The 26775-nt window shown below is 47.4% G+C and overlaps 1 protein-coding gene across 1 annotated transcript in view; it reads left to right on the forward strand.

Moving 5' to 3' along the window:
* Positions 1–26775, forward strand: part of PKMYT1 (protein kinase, membrane associated tyrosine/threonine 1) — a 747012-nt gene that overhangs the window by 207973 nt on the left and 512264 nt on the right. Inside the window, exon 3 of the mRNA XM_069651669.1 lies at positions 15613–16103. Within this exon, the coding sequence (XP_069507770.1) occupies positions 15613–16103 (491 nt within the window). The remainder of the gene's footprint in view (positions 1–15612; positions 16104–26775) is intronic.

Below are 26775 nucleotides of genomic sequence, written 5' to 3' on the forward strand. Positions count from 1 at the left end.
AGTGTTAGGTTGGTGTCGAGATGAACACCTAATGTTTGGCTTGGTGGAGAATGGGGATGGGAGTACCATCAATAGTGATACATTTATAATCTTCGTTTAGGGCTTTGATTTTTGCTGGAGATCCCACTATGAGGATCTCCGTCTTTTCATCATTTAAGCAGAGATTGTTGTTTGCCATCCAGTTTTGGATGATGGCATAGATTTTATTGGCTGTTATTGTGTCTTGCTCATGGTTACCTGTGATCGGTATGAGAATCTGCATATCGTTTGCAAAATTCGTATACATAACTCCCATGAAATCAAGGGCGGCGAAAAGTAGCTTTGTGTAGGCTTGTAGAATGTTGGCGAAAGACAGGAGCCTTGTGGCACTCTTATTGGGACTAGGATGAGATCGGCTGCTTCCTTTCCGATGCTGACTCTGGAAGTACGGTCAGATAAGAACGACTTTACACAGAGTGTGGCTTCTTGGGAGAATTTATTTTAAGTTATTAAGCAAAATGTCGCAAAGTTTATCATGGTCCACCAGATCTAATGCAGCAGATAGGTCTAATAGTAATAAGATGCTAACGTTTCCAGTGTCTCTTATATTATCCATTTGGATGTTTAAATCTACTAGTGCCGTTTCGGTGCTGTGATTAGGCTGAAAAACGGATTGTCTGGCACCTAATTGGGGGTTCTCCTCTAGATTGTTTTGGATTTGGGAATATGCTATCTTATTGATAATTTTTGAGAGAAAAAAGTACAGTAGTTATTGGGCGATAATTTGTGGGTATCACGGAGTCAAGGGTTGTTTTCTTTTAACCAAGGGTTTAACCCATGCTAGCAGGAACTTCCATGGATGTAAATAAAGCATTGATACATTTAGTAATGCTAGGTGCTAGTGTGGGGGGTGCATAGTTTGATGAGTTTGGCTGGGAAACAGTCTCCTTTACAATTAGATGCTTTCAGCTTAGATATGGTATCTAGAACGTGTTTTTGGTTGACAAGCAAGCATTTAAAAATTGCTGTTTGGTTTCTAGGTTGTGGGTCCGAGTGTAGGGCCATAGTATTTTTGTTGATCAGCAGAGTTTTTTTTGGCTGTGATTTTGTTTAGGGGCGTATCAATTTTTGATTCCAGTGCATTTTGTATTGTGGTACACCCTGCTTCGCTGGTATTTATGGTTCTGGCCATGGGTATAGGGCTTTCCAATTCTTTCAGAATGGCAAAGAGTTCTTTGGAATTAGAAGCTTCATTATTAATGTGTTTATTGAAAACATTGGCTTTTTTTTCTATTAACGTGTTTTTGTAGATTTTGTTAGCTTTGGTGAATGCCTCTGCAGAGTCTATGGTTCTAGATTTGGTATGGATATGTTCCAGCGCCCTTTTGTTGCGCCTTAACGCTACCAGTTTTCCGTTGAACCATGAATTGGACCGTTAAGCTGGTCATGGTATTTTCGTTTTGATGGGTGCTAGTGCATTGATGGTAGTGGTGATGCAGGTGTGATAAGGCATCTGCGAGGCTACTGGGGTCCGGGGCTGGACTGGTTTGCGAGGCAAGAGCCTCTAGTAGGAACAGGAGTGATGGTTTCGCTGAGAGGTTGTTTGTGTTTCTTATTTCAATGGGGCTCAGAGGGGACAGGTCTCTGGTTACTTTTTCCTGTGCATGTATTTGGAAGCATATGAGGTGGTGATCGGACCAGTTGATGGCTGAGATAGTGGCGATGGACAAGCTTACATTGAAGGTAAGTATCCAACCTAGCATTCTACCCTTAAAATGCGTGGGTGCATTCACCAATTGTAAAGTTCATGTCGGTGAGAGAGGAGTGGAGGGCGCTCACTTTATAATCAGAGGCGCCATTGAAACCTAAATTCAGGTCGCCAAGTATTATGATTTTGATGTTTGGTTTGATATGGGGCATTATAAGTAGTGGGATGTCGGATTCGGGTTGGTTGAGGTGGTTGGGGGCTCTATATGTGATGAGAATGTTTATAGTGGTATTAGGATTGTTATTGAGTTTGACAAAAAGCAGTTCATAGCCTTCCAGGGTATCACAAAGGCAGGGTCTAAATTGAAGATGGTTTTTAGATATGAGGGCAACCCCTCCTCCTACTGAGTTAGTGCAGTTCGGATCTATAGATGGTAAAGTCTGGGGGGTTGGACAACATGAGTGCTGAGCCCGAAGTTGGGCGTAGCCAAGATTCGGTAATGACTAGGAAGTCGAGTTGGTGGTCAATGATGAGATTGTGTATTTCAATGGCGTGGGCGCCTCGAGAGCGCACATTGAGGAGGGCTCCTTTGAGAGGGGTTGGGGGTGCAGGTGTGGGGGTGGGAGGATTGGTTCCGGATGGTGGAGATGTGAATCTCATTGCTGTGTGATGTAGAGGTAGCTATTGTTTGTAGTGTAGCTATGTGAGAGGTAAGAGAGTGGTTTAATGTGGTTTCCTGTCTGAGCGGCTGAGTTTTTCTTACATTATTAGGAAGGTTGTAGGTGTGTGTCGCAAATCTGGAGCACCTAGGGTATCCTTTGCATGGGTAGCGGTACATTGGTGCGTGTCCAAAGTGGTGTTTAAGGGACCAGTGGGCATGAGGTTTTTGTTTTTGGCTGGGTTACTAGACTTGATGTTACTCGAATATACCTTGGGCGGTGATGGTGTAGGACGCGTGAATGGAGCAGTTTTGGGAAGGAAAGAGCAGGGAATGGGGTGATGGCGGGGACAAGCTATTTTCAGTAGGCCAGAGCCTACCGGGATGAATGCTCCTTCAGAGCTGGGGGGTAAATCCATGTTGAGAAAGAACGAAGCTGATAAGTGGTTTGGTGGTATTGGAGTACTCCAGATGTTTTGGTGTGGGGGCCTGGTAGGGTCCTGAATACATTAGATGGGTGATTAGAGTGAGCAGGAGTTGTGCCCTAAAACACGCTCTATAGGGGTTACTTCTTGACATGCTGTTTTGTCACAGTTTGGCTACCAACAAGGTGTAGATAAGATTTCAGTGGTGAGAATCACAGCCTGTTGATTGGTTGGTGCCAAGGTGCAAAGTATGGTGGTGCACAGTCTGGCAGATAGTACGATGGGTAAGTGGCTGTTATAATAGTACAATGTCTGACTGTGACAGTATGCAAGGTAAGGCGGTACACAATCTAGCAGATAATGCGGCTGTTATAATTGTACAAAATATGACGGTGACAGGGTGCAAGGTATGGCGGTACACAGTCTAGAAGATTATGCAGCTATTAAAATAATGCAAAATATGATGGTGCTCAATCTAACATATAATGTATACGCGATTGGCGGTTAAAATCCCTGTTTGGTTACACCCTATGGTATGTGGGAATCTCTAAAGGAATGAAACACAAAACGTGGATTTGGGGTTAACTGTATAATAAGTATAGCGTTGCATAGTCTATCAAATAAAGCAATCTACTGTTGGCATTTTATAGCTCAATCATTCATAACCATTTAAACAATAAACATTAAGCTAGTGAGGACAGTGTAGGTGAATATTCTCTTTTCTGTTTTGTACAGTCGAGTTGTGGCCGATAGTTTATCGGTGCCAGTGTAATGGTAGACGAGTTTAGGAGTTAACGCATAGTATGAATACAAAAGCAATTAAGGTATTGATGGCCTAGACACAAGGTGTGCGGTTTAGCTTATGAACAAAACAAGTGGAGTGGTAAAAACACGCATTGCTGAGAAAGAGGTAGTCCAATGGTGGTGTATTGAATTGGGACCACCGGAGTGTAGATTGTACCGGAAGCATTTTTTTTTTTTAAAAAAACTTGCATTTTCGGTTTTACATAAATACACAACAAGCCCAAACTGCGGGCTGTACAACTAGCGCCGGTGTCCCCACCCCCCATCACGTTCATTCCACTTGAACGGCCCCTTTATGCAGCGAACTTGTGTTGAGTTTTAGTCCTCCGGAGTTCTATTTTGTGATGATACAGACGATGGAGAAGGGGAAACTGCGTTGGAGGGGAGGAATTATATGTAGGGACCCCATATGTCCAGGGGCCTCACATGTAGAGGCAGGGTTCTTATGAATTCCATCTCCGTTTCTTGGCAGTAAAGGATATCTTTCCTCCAATTTGTCAATGTGGGAGTTGGGCCCCGTCCCCATGCCATGGCTATTCTTCTTCGTGCTAGTACCAGAAGTACGTTTGCCAGTTTTCTTGTTGGTGGTGGTAGGGATTTTATCATCCCTAGTAGTGCTACTATTGGAGCGCGTCTCATCTCCTCGCCAATTATTGCTTCAATTTCGCAGAGCACATCGGACCAGAATTTGGCCACCCTTGGCCAGCTCCATGCGAGATGCAGGAAGTCGGCGTCAGGCGTACCACACCTGTCACATGTCGAGTTCGATCCTGGGTGATGCCTGTTCCTTTTTATTTTGGGTGTGGTATGTTTGGTGCAAAAAATTGAAATTAATTTGTTTGAGTCGTGAGTTAAGTGCAAACTTTTGTTACTGTTGTAGTATGTAGTCCCGTTCTTCATCCGGGATGGCCATTTGCAGCGACTTTTCCCATCTTTCTTTTGTTTTGGGATTTGTTGGTAGTGTGTCTGTTAGAAGGGTTCTGTAATTAGATGAAACCAATTTACCCTCTCCTTGTGCCTGGATTACTCCGTGCAGTAGCTGTCACGTCGGTGGTTGTTGTGGGAACGAGGGTATGAGATCTTGCAGAGTATATCGCACCCTGAAATAGATGAATATATCTAAGGAGGTGGTGCTACCTTTCTCTTTTGCTTGTTGGGGAGTTATAAAGGTTTCTTGAGCTAAAAGGTTGCATAGCGTGCTTATTTTGCATTTGTCTGCCCATTTAAGGAACACCTTTTCAGCAGTGAGTGGCACCCCCGGGATAGATTTGATGGGCAGTAGAGGCGAGTATCTGAACTGTATGTTAAACTTTTGGACCATTTTCCGCCATATAGTTTGTGTGGATTGCACTATGTTCAATGTCGTGCGTGGTACCGCTAGTTTACTGATGATCACGGTTCTCAACAGGTTGGGCGGGGCCAGTGCCCGTTCGACCTGTACGTGCGGCCTTATGAACTGGGTCGAGTACCAGTGGCTGAGAAATTGAGCTTGAGCTGCCCAGTAGTATCGTTCGAAGTCTGGGAGTGCTAGGCCACCTTTGGCTACAAGGAAGTATGAGGGATGTGTATGCCACCCTCGTTGGTTTGCCCGCCCAGATTTTGTCTAGAACCAGGCTTCTCACATTCCTTAGAAAGCGATGTGACAATAAGATTGGGATATTGGAGAATAGATACAAGAGTTTGGGGAGAATTACCATCTTCACTAAGGAGGCCCTTCCCCAAAGAGTGAGTGGGAGTGTGTTCCACCTGTTCACCTTTTCTCTTAGTATTTTGAGTGCGTTTTCGTAGTTATCTGTAAATATATCTGGTGGCTCATGGACATCAGGATCCCCAGGTAGCGGACGTGGGCCTTTTCCCAATGAAAATCGTAATCTTCTGTGAATGTTCTGGTATTGGTGTTTAAGGGGAATACGATTGACTTGGCGTGATTGATTTTTAACCCCGACACTGACCCGAACTTTATTATTTCTCGCATGATAGGGTTGAGGTTTTCGCTGGGGTTTTGTATGTACAGGACTATGTCGTCGGCGTAGAGGGAAATTATTAATCTATGAGGTCCAATTTTGAGCCCTCTTTGAATTTGACGCTCCCGGAGGCCAGCTGCTATGGGCTCCATCACCAGCGTGAATATCATGGCAGATAGTGGGCATCCCTGTCTGGTACTGCGTTGGAGTTTTACATAAGCAGATCGTGTCGACCCTAGGGTGATTGCTGATTGGTATTGGTTATAGAGGGGCGAGACCTATTTAATGTACTGGTTCCGAGTCCGAGTTGCTGCAGCACTGCAAACATAAAGGGCCACTCGACAGAGTCGAATGCCTTTTCAACACCGCTACTGCCTGTTGATTGGGGACTAGTGCTGCCAATACCCCGAACATTCTTTGTATCCCAAATGTTGTGTTGCGTCCGGGCACAAAACCCGCCTGTTATGACCGGCTCTTGGTCATAGGGTTCACTCCAAGGGACACTCAGGATACACAGACGAGGTACGCATAGTGGTTACTTTATTAGCTTCTTAGGTTACAAGGATCAGATGTCATCATAGTTATTAGGAGATAAAGAGGAAAGGGACAGGAGCCCACTGGCTCCCACCACCCAGGCTCACATAATCTAACTGCCTGGGTTAGAACCCATTCAACCCCAAACATTCTAATCTCACACTCCAGACTCACAGCCTACATTCTGATGGTGACATCAATCCTGACTCAGCACACATGCAGTATAAGAGCCAACCCTAACACCGCCTGATCTGCGAGTACCAATGCGGGCATTAGTGGGAGTAGTCTATTCGCTAGAATTTTTGCCAGAATTTTGTTATCGAGGTTAATTAGTGAGATTGGTCGGTAGGATTTACAATCTCCCTAGGGTTTGTCCTTTTTATGCAAGAGAATTACATTGGCTTCCCTTAGTGTTTGAGGGAGGATGCCTGATTCAATCGCTTCTTCGAAGACCTTTAAAAGAAGGGAGGCTATGATTGAGGCAAAGAATTTATAGAATTTGCCAATTAACCCATCGGGCCCGGGGGCTTTGTATGTGGGTGGACTTTTTATTGCTTCTTGGATCTCTTCTAGTGAGATGGGGTCGTTTAGGGGTTCAGAGTTCTCTCTCCACCCAGTACAGTTCAGTGTCATTAAGATAATTGCGGATCGCCTCGGTGTCTGGTGGATGGTTGTCGCTATATAGCTCTTGATAAAATACTCTGAACACCTTGATTATGTCTTCTTCTTTATGTACCATATTTCCTTTTGGTGAGCGGATACTTTCCACCCTTGTTGGTTTCCTGTCTGCTGCAATGAGTCGTGCAAGGAGAGCTCCAGGTTTCTGACCTTCGTCGTATTGTCTAATTCTGTGATTGTGACCTAGAAATTTTAGTTCTCGTTCCACTAGGGTTCTGAAGTTGAGAAGTTCTTCTTTCAGCACCGCCTGGATATGGTTTGCGTTTGTGGTGACTTGCTGGTTTTCAGGCGAGTTTCACAGGTGCTTAGATCACGGCGGATTAGTTTCAAGATTCCGTTTTCCTTGGCCAAACAAACCCCCCTTATATAAAATTTAAGTGACTCCCATAGCACTCCTGCGGAGCTGACAGTGTCCTGGTTAATTTCGAGGAAAGTGCTGATTTCCTCACGTAGTTCTGTAGCAAACCCTTGATCAGCAAGTGCTCTGGGTTTAAAGCGCCCGTGGGGTGGCCTCGGTCTGATATCTGGTAGGTTGCATTCGAGTGTTACTGTGGCATGGTCCGAGAAGGTTTTGGGAAGTATTTGACATCAGCCCCATTGCCATTTACTGTTTGAGGAGACCATCAAGTAATCAATGCGTGAACTTGAATTGTGAGAGCTTGAGTGATGGGTATAGTCTGTTTTCCCAGTTTTGACGTCTCCAGATGTCTATTAGGTCAAATGCTTTGCAAATCTCCTGCACTTGTAAACTGGCCCCGGATGGGTTCGCCATTGTTGGCTGCGATTTGTGTTTCTGTGGGTCGAGGTGTGTATTCAGGTTGCCTCCCCAGATTATGGTTGCATTGCGTACTTGTGGTAGTCGGGACAGCACCCAGTTGAAATTGTTTGCGCCATCTGTGTTGGGGCGTAAGAATTGACGAATACCACTTCCTCACCTCCCCCGATCCCCTGTACCAGGAGTGCCCTCCCCTCACTGTCCCTTTCCATTTTGATCAGGTGGAAACATAGTGTTGAGTGAATGAGGATTGAGACTCCTCTGGCGTAAGATGAGTAAGAAGAGAAGTAGCGATGGGAGCCCCAGTTTCGGGCCCAAAGGTGTTCGTTGTGAGGGAGGAGGTGGGTCTCTTGGATCATTGCCATCTCGATCCTATGCCGTCTGAGAAGTTGCAGAATCTTCCTCGACTTGGCTGGATGATTGCCCCCTCTAATATTCCAAGATGCTACCTTGAATTGACTCAGTGGTATTTGATGTGGTACCCACAGAGATGGGTAGTGGTTGGTTTCTCTTAAACTGTACTCCGGTGAGCTGACTGTCGGGAGCGTAGGAGGCCTTCTTCGTTTGTGTAGGAGTGCGGGGAGCGCCCAGGGGCCCCAGGGTGAGGGCGGCGGTGAGGCGGCGACGCATGGCACGTACTTTGAATAGCAACAATAATACAACAAATTTCCTTGCACGGACAACCTCCAACTTGTCCGTTTGGAACCCCCCCAACTAGAACTAAGAGCCTGCTGTGCACGTGGCGCAGGTGACCTTCCAAGAATTAGGCTCCCCACCTCCCGGTTGTAAGAATTGCCCTAATGGTGTGTTAATGTGTAGATTCAAGCAGGTGCTTTGTGTACTCAAGGCGGGATTCTTGCCGCTCTATCTCTTCTTGATCGGCTCTCTGGTTTGCGGGTTTGCAGCCTTGTCTGTCTAGGAACAACGTGGCTTCTTCGGGGGAGTTGAAGAAATGTGTATTCCCTTCTTATTGGATGCGTAATTTCACTGGGAAGAGCATTGAATAAGTGATTTGGTTCTCACGCAGTCTGTGTTTGACGTGTGTGAAGGACCTCCTTTGAGCTTGATTGATGGAGAAAAATACAGATAAAACTGAATGTCGTCACCATCATAGTGGAGTTTGCCCTTCTCTCTCGCCACTCTCAGAATCGTGTCCCTGTCCTTGTAGCTTAAGAGCTTGGCTATGATCGGACGGGGAGGTGTCCCCGGGATGGGTGTGGTTGATGGGATCCTGTGGGCTCTTTCTAACAACGAATAATTGATAGTGCAGTGGGGCCGAAAAGCTCTGTGCATATTTTCTCAGCGTGCTCCTCCATTTTATTTTGTAGCTGTTTTTCTCTAACGCCAACTATCCTTATGTTGTTCTGTTTTGGAGCGGCCTTCTAAATCTTCATTTTTAGCCAGAACTGTTTTCATTTGGCCTTCTAGCGTGGAGACTCTCGCGGTGAGTGCTGATGCGCCATCGTCAGGGTCAGGGACTCTTTGTTCTACAGTGTCCAGCCTGTCGCTATCAAGGCGGTGTTGCAGAAGGTCCACGTTGGATGACGAGTCAATCTTACTGTCCAGGCTGCCTATCCCTGCTTTTAGGTCCATTAGGATCTCCCAGATGTTTAGTTGTTGCAGGAGTTCTTCCTCTGGGAGATTAGCTGGGGATTCTGGGCGACTTTCTGATCTAGGCGCCTTGGATGCTGGGCCCGCGTCGAAGTTGAGTTTTCTCTGGGACTCATCTGTTTTCCCCATAGTGGCCCAGACGAAGGTGTAACCTCTGCTTAGGTGTTTGTTCTGTGCTGCCGGAAACGGGGTTGGGATTCCCGGTTTGCGTTTTGGGCTGCGTTTGTGGGCCAAATGAGATTGCTTGTGCCAACTCTTAAGGATGTGCCTGGTTAATGTGTGTGCACAGCGTGGTATCGTCTGACTGCTGTGGGCTTGTGCCCGACTGAGAAGACACAGCAAAGTTAGGCCGGTGGTGGGGGGGTTTCAGTTGGGGATCTGGGAGCGCTTAACTGACTTTTTGACCCTATTTTTTTGGGGGGGATATTTTTTAGAAGTTCTACTCCCCAGAGGGGCTCGGTTGTATCTTGGTGCCTTCCAAGTGAATTTACACCGTTGCACGTCGCTCCAGGAGGGGCCTGAGCTGGGGTGCGAGATGCATCTTTGTGGCACAGCCCTTGTACTGCCTAGGTGGGTATGCCGCTCCGACACCGTCTTGTGCTGGCGACGGGTGAGGTCCACACAGATGCTCTGCCGGGTTGAGGAGGTGCCTCCATCATCTTGCGCGACTCCTCCCCGCAGTCAGGATGTCGGGGTGTGTGCGGCTTGGCGTGGGCGGGAGGAGCGGCTCCGCTCGATGTCAGAGCGGGCAGCGGGACTCGGGGGACCGCTCACAGGAGGTCGACGTGAGCGATACTGCCCACAGGCGTCCTTTCGGCACGGCTGCTGGTCCCGACGGGCCTCGCTGTTCTGTCCGTGGCTCCTCCCGCCCGCTCAACGGAGGTCTTAGCTGAGCGGCTCATCGCACTGGGGGCCGACGCAGCACAGGATCAAGCGGTCCACACCGCGTTGCGGTTAACTCGAGGATGGCAAGTCCGATTTTCTCCGTTTTTTCAGTAGAGGTGATGAGTCGAGCTGGTATAATATAATGCCTGCAGAACTGGGGGTTTCACATCAGGATTGCAGCGATAAGACAAGATTCATACGGGAGGCTGCCGAGAGCTCACAGGGGAGCCGCCATCTTGGTTGGCCCTCTAGCGCCCTCTTGTACCGGAAGCATGATGTGATGCACACAGCGTCTCGCCTGATCATGCAACAATAAGACTTTGAGGCCATTGTTTCATCATACTCAGTGTCGCAGAGTGGGGTAGAAAGCCCGGTGTAGGATAGCAGGCAGGTGCTTACATGCATCAACTACTAGGTAGCACTTGCGGTGCGAACAGAAGGGTCTCTGTGATAGTCGACGTATAGTGGTTTTCAAGTGGTGGGAAGATGTCAGAAGTGAGGAGGGCGTAGGATGTAACTGGTATAGAAAGGAGCACTCTTTCGGCTCTGTCAGGCTCAGTCAGGAGCCTTATTAGTGAGCCTTGGTTGGGCGCCGGCTTACGCCTGCCGGTGCCCCGTGATAGGCTATGTGCAAGATGCTGGCCAATGGGGACACAGTGATTTCGGCACACAGGAGGTGTGAGTTAGTAGCCGGCAACCATTTTGGAACATGCAAACCTCACAGTTTGCAACTCAGCAGTCTTTAAAAATGCACTGAATGGCAACAGGTACACTTGACAAGCGGTCAGGGGTCAAGAGATAATGATTGTGCAAGTCAGCTGTGAAAAAAGCTGTTGGGTCGCTCGTAGCACAAAGAGTTCAGTAAAAATGCAGCATTATAAGCCCACGGGCTTACCTGGATGAATCGGGACGTCCGTTGAGGTTGGTGAGCTGCTCCTGCAGCCCACAGTGTAAAGGAGCTCCTGCAGGACACAAACAAAAAGATGATTGTTGATGCTGGGCATTGGGTAAACGTCAAAGGCAGAGATGGCGTTCACCTTTCTAAACTCTATACAAAACCTCCAACTTCCATTGGGTTTTGCCACCAACCCGATGGGGGGAGAACCAAGCACACTTAGAAGGTTCGATGATGTAAGCCTCTAGCATGTTTTTCCTGAATTATGGTTTTTATTCTAGCCTCTGGTGACCGATCATTTTTCAAATGTACCACTGTGCCTACGGGAGTGCAGATGTGATGATAACTATCCTTCACTCTTCCAAGCTCTTCTCGAAACACATCAGTAAACTGTCTTATCAGGTCATACAGGTCTTGTTTTTCATTTGTTACTGAGGTCAGTTGAAATTAATGCTTTGTTTACTATGTCTTCTGGTAAAAGACAGTATAATGTTATAGCCTGGGACTCTGGAGGACTTTCCCTCAATTCCTTCAATAGGTTTACATGGTAAACTTGGGTTTTTAGACAGCAGTCTGGTTTTGAGATCTTATAATTACAGGAACCAATTTGTTCCAGTACTTTGTATGACCCATGCCATCTGGATACCAGCTTATTTTCCAAATAGGGAAAAGTACTTCCATATTTTGACCTATGGAAAAGAACCTTAAAGAAACCTTTTTATCATAGGAGGTCTTTTGTTGTTCCTGTGCCTTTACTATGCGAGTCTGTACTAAAGATCTATGGGCCGTCATGTGTTCTTTCAACCTATTTGCAGTTTGGGAGAGTAGCATTGGAGCCTCCTCTCTCACTTCCCATGTTTCTCTCAACATATCCAGGACATCCCGAGGTTCTCGTTCATAAAGGAGTTCAAACAAGGAAAATCCTATTGTGCCTTAGGTTTTTTTTCGAACTGTGAACAAAACCCAGGGTATCATTTGATGCCAGTTCTTACCATCGTGCTCAACTAACTTTTGGAGTATGCTTTTGAGGGATTTATTAAATATTTCCACCAGGCCATCTGTCTGGGGATGATATACAGATGTTCTGAGGGTGGTGATATGCAACAGTTGTTTAACTTTCCCCATAAGCTTGCTCAGGGAAAGTAGAGACCTGGTCAGTCAATATATCCTTTGGAAACCCTAATCGAGAGAAGAGAGCAGGTGTTCAAGGATTTGTTGTTTCTTGTTGGCTCTCAAGGGGAAGGCCTCGGGATATTGTGTAGTGTAATCTTTGATAACCAGAATGTATTTATCCCGCCAATTTTGAAGTTTCCAGTGGTCCCACAATGTCCATACCAATCCGGAAAAATGGAACCTCAATTATTGGTAATGGATTTAAGGGAACTGGTGGTGGTATGTGAGCACTGGTTTTCTGGCAAACTACGCATGGTTGAGTACAATTTTTCATGTCAGCATGGATTCCGGGCCAGTACAATTTGTTTGCTATATGGGTCAGAGTTTTGGACTGTGCCAGATGGCCTCCCGTCAAATGTGAATGGGCTATCTCTAGGACCACCTGCTTGTGACTTTTAGGGAACGGTGTTCTTACCAGGCCCTCTGAAGTTATGTCTCCTCTGTAAAGAAGTCCATGTTTCAAAAAGTAAAAGGGCCCCCCTTTCTCCCAACCCTCTGGCTCCGATATCACTTGCAAAAATGCTTCAGCTAACAAGGGGTCATTACTTAAGGCTAAACCTTAAGGCTAAACTTGGACATGTCTCTGGCTCTTCCTTTGTAGTTTTTCTGGGTTCAGGGTTGGGAGGGCCAACCGATGTTTCATTGGCCTCCCAAAAGCCTCGACTTCCTCTATCTGTGCTTACCTTCCTTGATTCTTCCTTAAGCCTAGGGAACACAGATTTCTCAAGCACCGCTTGAGCAATTTTATCCCCTTCATGAATTTGGAATGGGTCCTTACCGTGATTTTGTAACAATACCTTAACATCACCTCTTGAGTCTGGGTCTATTACATCAATTCAAAACCTCCATGCCAGCCCTGATTTGGGTGCTAATCTGATGTATCTATCAGGGGATGGAATTAGTATAAAATCAGTGGGTATCGCCTGGCGGAGTAGTCTCATGCCTACTTCTACTGATGTCAAACTCGATGGAGCGCTTGGTAGCTACTGAGGGGTTTGATGCTCTGGCACTTAGCCTTTCAAATGTTAGGGTCCCTCAACTTGTATAGGTTGAGCCGCATCCCACCTCTGACACCATTTGTGAAGGCATCATGAAGCAAGACACAGACAACAGACTTAAAGTTCAAAATAACCCAGTTTATTAGATCATATTAAATCAAATGTCAGGATGGTTGGAGGCCTAACTTGCTGTATGCTAAGGTGGGATTTCCCTACCTGAATGATACTAAGGAAAGTCTTGAGTCAGAAAGTTCAATTTAAGTGTCCAAAACCTATCCTTTCCCCCCTAACTAAAGCTAAAAATATGTGTAGGGATCTCACTAATAAAAGAAATGGTGATCAACACAACGTTCAGAGCTTCTTCCAGCTCCTACCTTTCTCTTAGCTCCCCTTCCCCAAGTTCAAAAAAGTTCTACAAATCCTTGAGGTTCCCTTCCCCATGTTCAAAACAATACAATTCCACACAATCCTCAGGGTTGCCTTCCCCAATTTCAAGGTAGCGCAGTTCAAAAGCAAAGGGTCTTGAGGCTTGTTCTCAAGACGGTTTTTCAGTTCAGCAAGCCCTGGGGTTTCTTTCACCTAGACTTCATTGTAGCAGTTTATACTTGTTTGTCTTTCAATGTTTAACATATATCTCCCGGTCAACTTGACACTCCGTCTGCATTGCATTTACAGTTCACTCACAGTGCTCCTTCTTGGTTTGTTTCACAATGTCTTTGGTTTTCACAATGGAGGGTTCACTGCTCTAGGCACAGTTGTCAGACCACATGGTCCACCCATCACAGGTTGCGCAAACTAAGAACCTTAGGCGCTTCAGTGCACACAGGTTCTTATGCATTTTCCCCTATATACAGCTTCACATTCGCTTAACTTCTCCTTATCAGCCTCTTGGCGTTATTTGTGCAGTTTCACACTCACCTGGCTTCTCCTGATTATCCTCTTGGCTTTTCCACAATGGGCACACATCCTTTGCCAGTCTTGGGCCTTGCCGCACTGTATTTGTTCACAAAGTTCACTTTGCTGTGGTCTTATTTATTCCCCACCTTTCTGTGATGCCCTTTCCCACTTGCGGTCATATTTCATATGTTGCTTTCCAATGGGCACTTTTATTCATAGTGTTGCTTTCAACGTTTTAATTCAGTTCGGTATTCAACATCACAAAGTCTTGTAGCTTTGCTTTCAATGTTTTCATTCAGTTTTGTATTAATGCTTTTTCCATCAGCTCGTAGCTTTGCTCTCAAAGTTTCATTGAGTTTGGTTTTCAATTTGGTGCTTATGGCACTCACACTTAGCCCCTAGAAGTTCCCAGGTCTCACGTGACATTCCCCTGCACTTGCTGGTCCTCAGCGTTCCTCCTCAGCGGCTCTGCTGCTTCACTTCTGCTTCACCAGCTGGCTTGCCGGTCACTGCGTGCCCCGCTTGTGCTCGGTGTGCTTTTCCACACTCGCCGGCAGCTCTGCTTTACTTTTGCAGATGCAGGTGGCATCCTTCCTTCCTTCTTTCTCGTTGGTCTGCAGCTCCAGCTGCTCTTTCGCGAACACAGAGGCTCCCGCACCTGTGAGACTCCAGCGGCCCAATTTACCCTAGGCTCCACTCGTCTCCTGGGTTGTCTGCCGGCACCCTGGCTTCCTTTCAGGACCCACCAAGGCTACCTCCTCACGAGCAGGGTCCCCTGCAGGTCTCTCCTACAAAGGCCTTTCCTGTTGGTCGTCCCCTTGCTGCTCTTTTGGTCTCCTCTTATACACCTGCAACCCCTTGCCAGGTTGCAGGTGTGTGCCCTCAATTGGACGTGCCTGACTGTAGTTAAAGGGACATGTCTGACTTTTACAGGACTCTGCATCTTCCTCGTCCCATTACTAGAGTAGTGAAATAAGTTACTAGTGTTCACTACTTGTAGTCGCCTCTTCCTCGTCCCAGTACTGGCATATGAAACATTTGGGCAATTGATGGGAGATGTTTGACAATCGCCCATAAAGGCCGGGGAGGGTAAGGTTGGTCTTCAATAGGGAAAGGCGGATACCATGTCTCGCCTGTGGGTACCCCACTCGCAATCCCCAGGGAACCTCCACCGAGGTGATACTCCCTTGCTACTCCACCCACAGGGCCAGGATCCAAAAGCAAGGGCCTTTCCATGGCCATCTGAGAAGAGGATCCAGGCAGACCAGGAGTGAGGATACCCTCAGTTTTCTCACACAAGCAGCATTGCCAGCGGTGTTAAAATGCAGTTGTGAAACCCTGTGTTCATAATTGAACAATAGTTGTGGTCCTATCTGGCAGCTTTCTGTTTGTATATGTTACAGGAGAACTAGAGATACAGCTCTGAGAGGGTGATGAGAAAATGGGGATCCAGAGAATGGTAGTTGAGGAAAAACCTTGATGTCTGTTCACCTGCCTCATGTGAGATTGTGTTAAATTCTAGCACATACATCCCATTTTCGCAAAAAAAAAAAAATGTATGCAATTAATGCATTAGCATAAGGCCAGTACCATTCCAAGTCTCAATGCTATTTTGTATCATGTAACAGGTGAAGAGCCGGGAGGATGGACAGCTGTATGCAGTGAAACGGTCTCTTCAACACTTCCGAGGTGAGCTGGACCGGCAGCGCAAGTTGGAGGAGGTACAGAAACATGAGCGGGTGGGTAAGCATCCCAACTGTGTGCAGTTTGTGCGGGCCTGGGAGGAGAAACGCCATCTCTATATCCAGACAGAGTTGTGCAACACTAACCTGCAGCACTACTGTGAGGAGCGAGGTCCTCTTCGCGAACGAAAGGTCATGGCTTTCTTCTGTGACCTGCTGCGAGGCTTGAAGCACCTGCATGACCGCAACCTAGTGCACATGGACATCAAGCCTGCAAATATATTCATCTGCATGCAGGAGACATGCAAGCTAGGTGACTTTGGTCTCATGCTGGAGCTGGACAAAGGAAACCTCAGCGAAGCACAGGAGGGAGACCCCCGGTACATGGCCCCAGAGCTGCTCAACGGGGAGTACACCAAGGCTGCTGATGTCTTCAGGTGAGGATGCAGCCAAAAGGATTGCTAGCAATGTCTTCTATATTATTTTGCTGTGCCATGTTATGCTGGGTATGCATCAAGCATTGTGCGTGCTACCTCTAAGAATGTTCACCTTATATTGGTTATTATATGATATGGGCTCTGCAAGATATGCCAATGAATGTTTAAGAAGTCTTACTTGTAGTAAAGTAATGGGCATCAGGAGTAGTCTCTTGTGGTTAAAGATGGCTTTGCAGGTTTTTGCTCTGTTACTAGGTATTGAGAGTGATGTCTCTAACTTTGTAAGACCTGTCCTCTTAGTCTGGTTATATGTTGGTAAATTGTGAATGATGTCTCTTGTTAGAGCTGCCTCAGATTACAGTATACTGTGGGTGATTCCGAATGGTAATATTATGTTCTTGCTGAAGGTTCGCAGACACTGAGTGTGATGTATCTGATGTTCCAAAGCTCATCTCACACTAGGTATAAGGTAATAGAAACTTTAACTGTTGTCTCTTAAAATGTAAGCATGTCCCCTAACACTGTTCATTAATTTAAAGTCCCTTTGAGCATTGACTTTGTTGGTCTAAGTGATGCTGCCACAAGCTGAGTAGACGTTAATGCGTACTGTGTGATTCTCTCCATTATCGGATTTTCATTATTCAGAAACCTTTTGCTATTCCAACAGAAATTTTGAGTAAATATTACTATGGGCATAAGAAAATTAAATTTAATACTGTCTGGTTTTGTAAAATGGGTTTTCCAATTTAAATATGCAGAGGGCACAAGTGTTTAAGGGCACCCTCCCTTTAAGGCTTCCAGCTTGCCTCTGCAAAGCCCTTCCATAGCGCAGTCACCAAGTTAAATTTTTTTGCTAATTCAGAAAGGACCTTGGAGAACCTTAATCTTCTGAAAAGGCCTTATATTTCTTCCTAAATCTTTTTTTCCAGGAATAAGGCTTTTTCTGCAAATGTCTTTTGTTTCTCCACTTTGGAGCTGTCTGCGCGGGAGCATATGTATGTTTTTTTCCACATGCTCTTTCCACCTCTCTCATTGATCTGCAGGTACCTTGGCCAAATGTAGAAGTAGTGCTCGGATGGGAAAAGAGGCCATACGTTTAAAGTGAGTGTTCTACCATACCTATCACCATAACTTGGATAAGTGCTCGAACTGCAGTGCCATACCATAATGAACTTTGCAAAATAAAATGGGATATTTGGGGATGTGACAAATCCAGGAAATGAGTCGCCTCTCCTAAGGGCAAACCACCCCCTTTGGGACTAGGGAGGTGAGCCTGCTAAGCCTGCCTAACCTAGGGCACGGAGCAAGCAGGATCCCACTGGAGGTTACCTCCACCCCTTTGAGGACAGGAGATCTCCCAAAAGGGGTGTCACTAATCAATTTTTTATTACGTGCCTAATACCGGACACTATTCTTGAAGTACAGGATTGGGATTCGAACCTGTGTTGCTCTATGTTGTCTTGCTTCCAAGACAAATGCGTTGCCCCTGAGCAATCCTCCCGGCCCCATCCTCCCTATTTCCAAGACCCCAATATCTTTGTTGGCTATGTGAAACTTAACTGATGTAAGGACTTAATGCTCCTGTCCAGCCTTCACCTGGACAGAAGGAGCGCTGGCCTAACCCACCCCCTTTTCTAGCGGTGCTAGAGAAGAGAAAGGACAACCGCCTGAGAGGTGTAACAGTAAGCGTGTAAGTGTACGTCCGGTGAGCTGAAGGGAACCGCTGCAGAGCCCGCAGTGTACTGGCAGTTCTGCCAGATCAAGAGCAGGAAACGCCAGCCCCAACTAACAACGCAGACCAGCCGCCGTGGAATACCAGCATACCGAGACACCGTTACACAGATCCTGATGGAGCCTGAGTGATGACAGGGCAAGCCCCGCCCGACATGCAAAACCAGAAGGGAACCGAAGAAGAGGTACGACAGTAGCTGAACTTTCCAAGTCTCCCGAGGAGCACCGCCCACAGGTACGCAGTAGCTCCAGGAACTAGAGCGAGAAGAGGAGAGGCGAAGAGAAATCATGCCCCTGTGTTTGGTAAGAATGCTGAAAGCCCAAGGCAGGCTGAGAGAAGTCAAACCCTGCAGCGGGGTAGAAAACCTGAATGAACCAGGTGGGCTGAGAGAATCCAAATCCCACAGCGGGCTAGAAAACCTGAAAGCTCAAGGTGGGCTGAGCAATATGAAACCCTAGGGTGGAGTATGAAACCTGAAAGCAGAAGGAGGGTTACAAGAATCCTGATATCCCCAAGGTGGCATGACAGAATGCGAACCCCTAGACGGGGTAAGAGAAACCAAACCCTAAGGTGGGGTGGAAAGATGGAGAACCCTGAGCAGAGTGAGCGAGTGCCCAACCCTTAGACGGTGGGAGTTGGGGGGCGGAGGGAGAGAAACAAGACCCCAAAGCTGAGTGTAAGGAATTGAAACACAAGGTGGGATAAAGACGAAGAACGACACAGAAGGGGAATCTCCATGAACTTTCTTGGGAAGGAAAGAATACAAGGAGAGTAACAGGATGGGTGGAGGAGGCACAGGCCAGACGTCCCCACGTAAGAGACATTGATTGTACTGACTTGAACTATTGAAAATACACCAAGATGAACTTGGAGAGACATTGAGCCTATGGGTATAGACTATGCAACAGGGTGGTGAGCCCTATTGAAAAATTCACACAAGGGTGGGGAGCACAGGGTAAGACACCAACCACCATTCATTTAGTTGGGGCCAAGGCCCAAGTGTTGTTTTTCCTGAGTTTGTCTGTTTTATAGTGGTATGGTCCAAACGTAGGAAAGCATAGGGTTTTTGGTCAGAGGACTTTTTTTGTTGTCCGATAATTTCCGACTAGCAACCTTTTATACTTTTTTCATAGTGTCAGACCAAACTGTAGATTTTGGAAAAGCATAGGCTTCTTTCTTTGATCTCTAATGCAAAAAGGTTCAAACACTGTGCCACCAGGCCCATCTCTTTATTCTGATCTACCACAGGCTCTAGTCCCATCCAGGTAATAGGCCTCCAAATGCTTTCAGAATAATCTGGCAATAGGAAGAAAGGCAGGGAAATGTCAGCCCAGCCATCAGCCAAATGACAGGTGATGTGTGATAAACTGGCCAAAGGAATTCTTGAGACAACCGGTTGGGGTGGTATTAACTCATAGTAGGGGTTGTCTCTGCAAACAAAACAGGATGACCGAGTTTACTTTGACTGACTAGACAGTGAATAGGATTTGATGAATCTGTATGGTGGAGGGGCCTTTTAGTTTTGATAGGTTGCACGTTTCTGCACATGAACAGGAGTTATTGGCTCAGAGAGCTGAGCAACCTCTGCTTTTCGTCATGCAGTGGGTGATCACAGGACACTATTTGCTGAAAAGGTGCTGTCCTGAAGCTTGCCTTACTCCACCACATGTGTTGCTTTGCAGGACAGGGATAGACTGCATTGGGTGATTCTGACCCTTCCCCAAAAAAATGAGCACCTCCCTAAGGGCCATATTGGTAATACATGTCTGCTGCCCATTGTAGTGGAGGGTGAGCAGGGGATCCTCTGCATACCACCCTGCGCCCATCATTCTATAGCTCTTCTTTTACCATGGTCCACTGGTGGTCTGCTGCCATGGATGTGTGGATGCAGCCCCCTCACCTGAGTGGCGCACCACCGCCTGAGTAGAACTTATTAATGAGAAATGTCCTAACGCTGGCGCCTGGTGACTCTCATTGTGCTAAGTCGTCATCTGTCAGTCGCTGTGTTCACGTTGCAGAGATGATGGCTATCCGGTTCTCCATGACGGTGCGGGTGGAGTGTGCATGCAGGTATGGTACTTTTTTGTTGAATGTAATTTGTATGTGCAGGTGTATATTGGTTTTTTTTATGCATGCATGCAAGTCGTTTTTTGAATGTGTGAATGCGCATTTGAAAGTGTGTGTCAGCCCCCATCCTTAAAAATAGCTGAAATGTGGGGAGTGCGGGGTCGGGGGGGCGCTGCTGTGGGCATATTTTTTTTTTTTTTTTTTTTGCTTTACCCTTGATGCACACTACTGTGCATCAAGGTTAAAACAAACATAGGTGTTACTGCGTGGCTAGACTGGCCTACATTAATGGTGCCAGTCTCCAAATACTTTCTTACTGTGGAATGTGTAAGGGTGCAGAAGGAGGAGACTAACACCCAGGTGGCATGACGAATGTTATCACCTTTTATTAGTAAAGAAAATAGAGATAGGAAAAGTTAGGTTTTCTTTTTTAAGAGGGGTTTCCCTGCCTCAACTAAAGTTCTAATGGGTCTATCAGGATATCCTTAAACTATAAAGTACATGTCATGTGTCAAAACTCTAATTCCGTCTCTTACACTTATAACTAAACTAGAAGGTTGCCTCAATGTTCTTGGTCCAGAAGAATGACCACCTTCTCTTGCACTGGGTAGCAGTGTTCTGGTTGCTAGTTCCTCACCAGGCGGAATGACTCCCTTCCCCTAGTTTTAGTAATACACAAACAAGAAAAGGATTCCTTTTCCTCTAATGCAGGTCCAACTCCAGGTCCCAAGGGCCAGATTCATGTTGGAGTTTCAGGATACTCCCAATTAATATTAATGATACATTTGCATGCAATGTTTCTAAATGTATGCATTTTTTCTCATGAATATTAATGAGGGATATCCTGAAAACCCGTTGGGTTTCTGTCCCTAGAAGCCTGGAGTTGGAGAACCCTGCTCTAATACGTTGCGTCAGAAAGTTCAATATTTCTTTACCCCTGGGGGAATGACTCCCTTCCCTTCCCCTGAATTGCTTGTTTGATCCTCTTTCAAACTCAACTACCAGGAGAATGACTCCCTTCGCCTAGCTTTTCTTGGTTTTTCTCTCACAGTTTCCAACACCAGGGGGAATCACTCAATTCCCCTGGCCTTTCACAGGGTTTCTTTCACAGTTCACAACACCAGTGGGAATGTCTCTTCTTCTGGCCTTTCTCAGGCTTTAGGTTCACAATTTAAAACTTTCATAATTTCACTCTGAGGGTCCCCGACCCAGGCTTCCCTGTCTCCAGACTTGGGCAGATTTTATTCACTCTCCTATCAAGTTCTGTCACAAGGAAGATGGCTTGTATGACCCTTTTCATGTTGGTGTGGTCCCCAGATCTGTATTCCTCTACTATTGGGATCTGGCAGACCTGGTTCAATCTCCTGCCAGGTACTGCCACGAAGAAGATGGCTTGTTACTCTTTTCCCGTGGGTGTGGGCCCCAGAACTTTCTCTATTTGGCTTGCAAGGCAGACTTGGTTAACTGCCACGAGTAAGGTAAGTAACACTCTTTCTTGTATTCCCTCTTTAAGATTGGGGTATATGTTATTTTCTCATGGGAAACCCTTCCCTCGTGTCTCCACGCAGGGGTTTTTGTCTTGCCTTGTTAATCATATAGGGTATTGGGTTCCTGCCTCCTGAGTCCCAAGACCCTTTTGCATCCTCACCAGCCGGCCCGTATATCCCTGTACCTTTTTGGGATCTTGTCGATGGGCTCCGGTCTGCTCTTGGGTTTCTGTTCGCTTTGTTCGCTTCTGCGTATGGTTCTCTCTTCGGCGACTCCTTGGCTTGAGACGCTCTTTCCTTCTCTACCTTGCAACACACAGTCTCCACTTTGCCACTGGTCGTTCTGCTGCTTCGCCCATCTTCGGTTAGGTCCTTTTACCTTGGACCTTCTAACGACGGCTTTGCCTCTCTGACAGCGTTCTGGTCTACAACTGCTTTCCGTTCCCACGCCAACTTGCTGTACTGCTCTTGGCTCCTCTTGGGACAGCTGAACCTCTGTTTACTCCTGGGACAGCTCGACAATATTGTAAGTCCTTTGTTCTTTTTTGTTGTGAATGAGCACAGATGACTAGACTGCTCATTTAAGTTCTTGTTAGTGCTCTTCATTGCTTCTGCACCTCCCCCTCGTCTCAGTACTTGTATAATAGTTCTCCTTTAGGTGGTCCCTACTCTTCCTTGTCTCAGTAATTGCTAAGTCTTTAGATTTACAGATACACATGGAAGTGTTGGGAAAGGAACTGGAGTCTACAGAATAGGGAGGTGTGTTGGGTGGGGTTGTTATACTGCATTCTCCCTAGATGGGTGTCCTTGCCCCAAGAGCGGGAGTCTTCCCCCCTCACCCCCATGAGATCCTCCTGCTGTTTACAACCCCCAGGGGGACTACCGGGTAGTGGCCTCACCTCCTTGGCCTCATGGGATGGGGCGTCCCCTCGGGGAGAAGTGACGACATCTAAGGATTTGTCACATAAGGCATTTTTTATGTGACATCAGGGGAAATCCAAACATAAGTGTTATTGCGTAGCTAACCTGGCCTATGGCGTCTGTGTTCATTTACTTTCTTATTGTGGCATGGCGTTTGTTTCTTATTACTTGGCAGCATGGGTAAAGTACATGTGAGTGTTATTACTTAGTTAGGCTGGCTAACAATGGTGGCTCCAGTCTGGCTATATATTTTCTGTGTATCATGCCATGTTTGTGCTTTGCATCCAGTGTAAAAGCAAACATAAGTGTGATTATGTGGTACACGGACCTATGCTGTGTGACGAACCTAGCAATATCGCCACTGATTCTCTGGAGGGAAGATTCTCTCACGTGGCCAGGGAAAGGCAGAAGCTACCCGACTCTGACCCTTGTAGGCCCATGTAGAGGAAGATAAACTCCAGAGAGGCAGACAACCAATGGATCAAAATACTCTTGCAGTCACAATTCCTAATGACACTCATGTGCCCCTGTAACACACCTACATGGCTTATAGTGATGTAGTTAAAGAATGCCCAGGTTTTCTCAACCAAACGCCTCTTCCCACCTCCCCTTTTTAGTACCGAGGCAAGGAAGATGACTAGAAGCGGGAAGCCAATGCTGTGTTCTAGTTTTTGAAAAATGTAAGCAATGCCGTGAAGTTTAAAGCTGGCACAGCTGACCAGAAGGGGGGAAGAGAGGCATAGACTAAAATTGTTGTTAACTTGTTCTGACACCGGTTTTAACGCTGTAGGTGAACATACTCTAAAAGGCAATACAGAGGTTGACACAAACAGCATGCCAGGAGACCGAGCCGAAGGAAGCTCACTGCTTACTGGCCTGTACAGCTGAACCAGCAGGGAGCAGAAGGCGGCAAAGCAAGGGCTAACGGGATGCACGCCAAGTCAGCGGACCGAAAAGGAAGAAGGAAAGATACTAGAAACACCAAAGCCACTCGATAAGGCCAGGGAAAGCGAATGTGGTACTGGAACGCTTTAGGGTGAATACTGTGTCGCAGTAACAGCACGAGAGAGTCAAAGTAATACCATTAAAGAGACTGAAATGGATGCGAGCAATATTAAGAAGAATATCGGAAGAGTAGTAATTGTGAATGAGAACTTTGCGGAGAACAGGTTGGTGACCCATTATTGGAAAACCATTATTATGTGGATGAAAAAGAGTGATTGAAGAACGGAAAAGCCCTGGCAGGTTAGTGAACCTGGCAAACAGTGAATCTGAGACTCACACACATACAGGAAGATAAATCAAAACAGTAGTGTGACATCCTGGCAGGAGTGGAACGAGAAGTGAATTTGAAATTGTTTAACAGTGACAAACAAATATAAAAGGGAAGAAAAGGAAGGATCGGCCACCAGGGGGCGCACGGATGGGAATACTTTCCGTGTAGGCTCCGCGCAAGGGTCCTGAAAAGTGGATTGAGCCCCCACCACGAGACCCCCCCGGCCACAACTTCGACGGAAATAGGCGTTGGAAGTGTTCAGGACAAACTGGGAGAAAACCCGGACTAAAACTGAGTTTCTTTCGTGGAGAAACCCCCTTTGCAAGATTGGGCGCACGAAGGAAGGCAGGCCTGCGAGATCCCGCCGCGCCCTCCAGCGTCAGCAGAGCCGTGATACACGCGGAACCAGGTAGAATTCAGCGACGCACACCGCTCCCTGGGCCCACCGACAAGTACAGACGCACGGGTAAGTACCCCCTCACCCCTGTGTGCCGGGGAACCAGAGGGAGCCCCGACTGGGCACTGGGCGCGCCTGTGGGAGGACTGCTGAGGAGCGGGCCCAGTTTGTGCCGTCACCGCTGTCGCTTCATGTTCGAGCATGCGCCCAGGTCACACTAGAAGGAGATGACCGGCTCCATCCGCTCGAAGCTGTCTCGGCCCTTCACGAGTGGACTCTCCTCCTGCACTACAAGCAGGGCAGGTGGGGGGCCCTCCCCCGAGTTGCAACTTGGCTGGGGGGCTGCGCAGGGCACCTGGACCCCGGAGAGAATAAGCAAGCCGATGCGCCTCGGGTCCTATCAAGGGCGCTAGAAGATTTTGAACAGGTCACGAGAGAGGGTTGGGCCCCTCACAGTCAGGGCGTGTGCCCTCCTCGGAACCCACACATACTCCTGAACCTGCAAGATCCGGGGACGGTAGCCGGCACCCCGCCGGGGGGCACGCTGCGAAGGCCTTAAACTGAAATCTCTTTCTTGGGTACTGCCCCGGAGCCTCGTTCTGTCCTACACCACGGAGAGCTCCCCAGAAGATCTGAAGGGCAATTAGTTGCATAAGAGGGTCTAGCTGTTTTCGGAGCTTTTGATATCATCCCCCCATCACGCTTAGCCGCTGGAGGACGAAGCCCGCATACACAAGCATATACCTCTCAATAGACCATTCTGGGGGGGCTCTCTGTGTATGGCTGTGACCCACGCACCTCGCCATTGGGGTCCCGCCACCCATGGACCATAAGGGCAAATTGGCGAAATATAGGTTTACACCAACCTACGATGTCCTGAGGCCACCCACCGAGTCTAAGATGTCGACTGTAGGATCTGACGCCGCTGCCACTAAGGCAGATGTTGCTGACCTGCTTTCCGAGATGAGAAGCATGAGAGCAGATATAGGCAGCAAAATCAATAAAATCACACAAAGAATGGACAAAATGGATGACAGGCTGGAACAAGTCGAGCACAACCAAACCTCTCTGAACACGTTGGAGGCTCAAATGGATCACTGCATCGCAGATATAGAACACAGGGAAGAACAAATACGCCTAAAGATTGATGATCTCGAAAATAGGGAGCGCCGTAACAACATTTGTGTGTTCGGCGTGCCCGAAAAGAGAGGCGAAACCGATCTTGACCTAAAACAGACCCTACACAACATTCTTAAGCTCCTATTTATTGACGAATTAGTGGATGAACCGAAAATTGACCGCATCCATAGGGCTGGAGGCAGGCCAGGAGGCCCGAGATCAATACTGGCTCGTTTTCACAATTACGCGGACAGGGCTAGGATCCTAGAAAAGGCCAGACACGCACCACAGCTTTCACTGGGCGAAGCGAACATCTCAATCTACCAAGATCTATCATCGCTCACGTTGGCAATGAGGAAGAAATGCTCCCCAATTACACGGATCCTGTAGGACAAAGGTATCTGGTACAGGTGGGGTTATCCGTTCTCACTCACCTTTGATCGGGAGGCCTCGACAACAAAACTAGTTTCGGAAAAGGACATTGCGGACTGTATAGCGGACCTGTTGGATCCCCAGGAGAAGGGCCCTCCCCTGCTGAATCGAAAGGAGGTGAGGGTGAGTGGCGTATTAAGGGTCTGCGGCGCAAGAGGATTCAGGGATCCAGAAAATTCCGGAGAATGAACAATTCACAAGACATGGAACACTGACCCGGATTCCAGGCTGTCACGTTAAGCAGCACGTGGCAAAGGTACAATGGGGTGATTCGTATGGTTGAAGCTGAGCGCTCGGGCACTGCCCGTGAGAAAGCGGAGGGTTTTTGCTATGACGGTGCGGGGAGCTCACACGCAGCATGCGCCAGCGGTGCACCCGCCCCCAGGGTCAGACTTTAGATCTAACTGTTTAATTTCTGTTACGCGTTGTTTATGGTGCCTGGGTTGAAATGTGGGGTAAAATGGACACTGGTACGATGCCTAAGAAGGGGGTCAGAATTGACGCTTGTATGTTGCTTTTGCAGTGTTTAGATTGCACGGTTGGGGGCTCACTGTTAAATATGTTAGGATAGGACTGCTTGTTTCGCGGTTTCCATTGGTGGTCCGAGGCCGACAGGGTGATGTCAACCTGGATGGGTCGGACCCTGAATGTTGGGGGGGGGGGGGGGGGGAGGAGGAAAGGGTGGGCTGGGAAGAAGACACACGATCCATGAGAAGACGGACCTGGGGGGCGGAAATGCACAAAGTCGGACCATGATGGGTCAGGGCGGGAATTGGAGGGGGTCTCTCCTTGGCCTCTTCAGGACTCGCGGAGACCAGACGCACGAGTAATGAGCCATGCAATGTATTACCGAGCACGACACGGACCATGATGCAGATGACATGGTCGCTTAAGCACTCACATGACGCTCAAGATGGCGCCTACACTCTCTAACGACACACTACGAATATGCACACTTAATGTGAAGGGATTAAATTCCCCCACGAAACGATCCATGGTGTCCAGGGAATTCAGGAGGTCAAACGTAGATGTCCTTTTTCTGCAGAAGACACGATACCAAAGGGGGTAGGAGAGGGTGATTCCATCGCATGAAGTGGGTCCTTCCTACTGGAGTTCTGGTATTTCAAAAAAAGCGGGAGTGGGGATTTTAATTTGCAGGGGCCTTAGGATGTCGACACTTGAGACTTGGTCAGACAAGGAAGGAAGGGCGCTCGTGGTTGTGGGAAACATTCGATGCACAA

Source organism: Ambystoma mexicanum, chromosome 3p (assembly GCF_040938575.1).
Source record: "Ambystoma mexicanum isolate Mex_15411 chromosome 3p, UKY_AmexF1_1, whole genome shotgun sequence".
Classification (NCBI taxonomy): Eukaryota; Metazoa; Chordata; class Amphibia; order Caudata; family Ambystomatidae; genus Ambystoma; species Ambystoma mexicanum.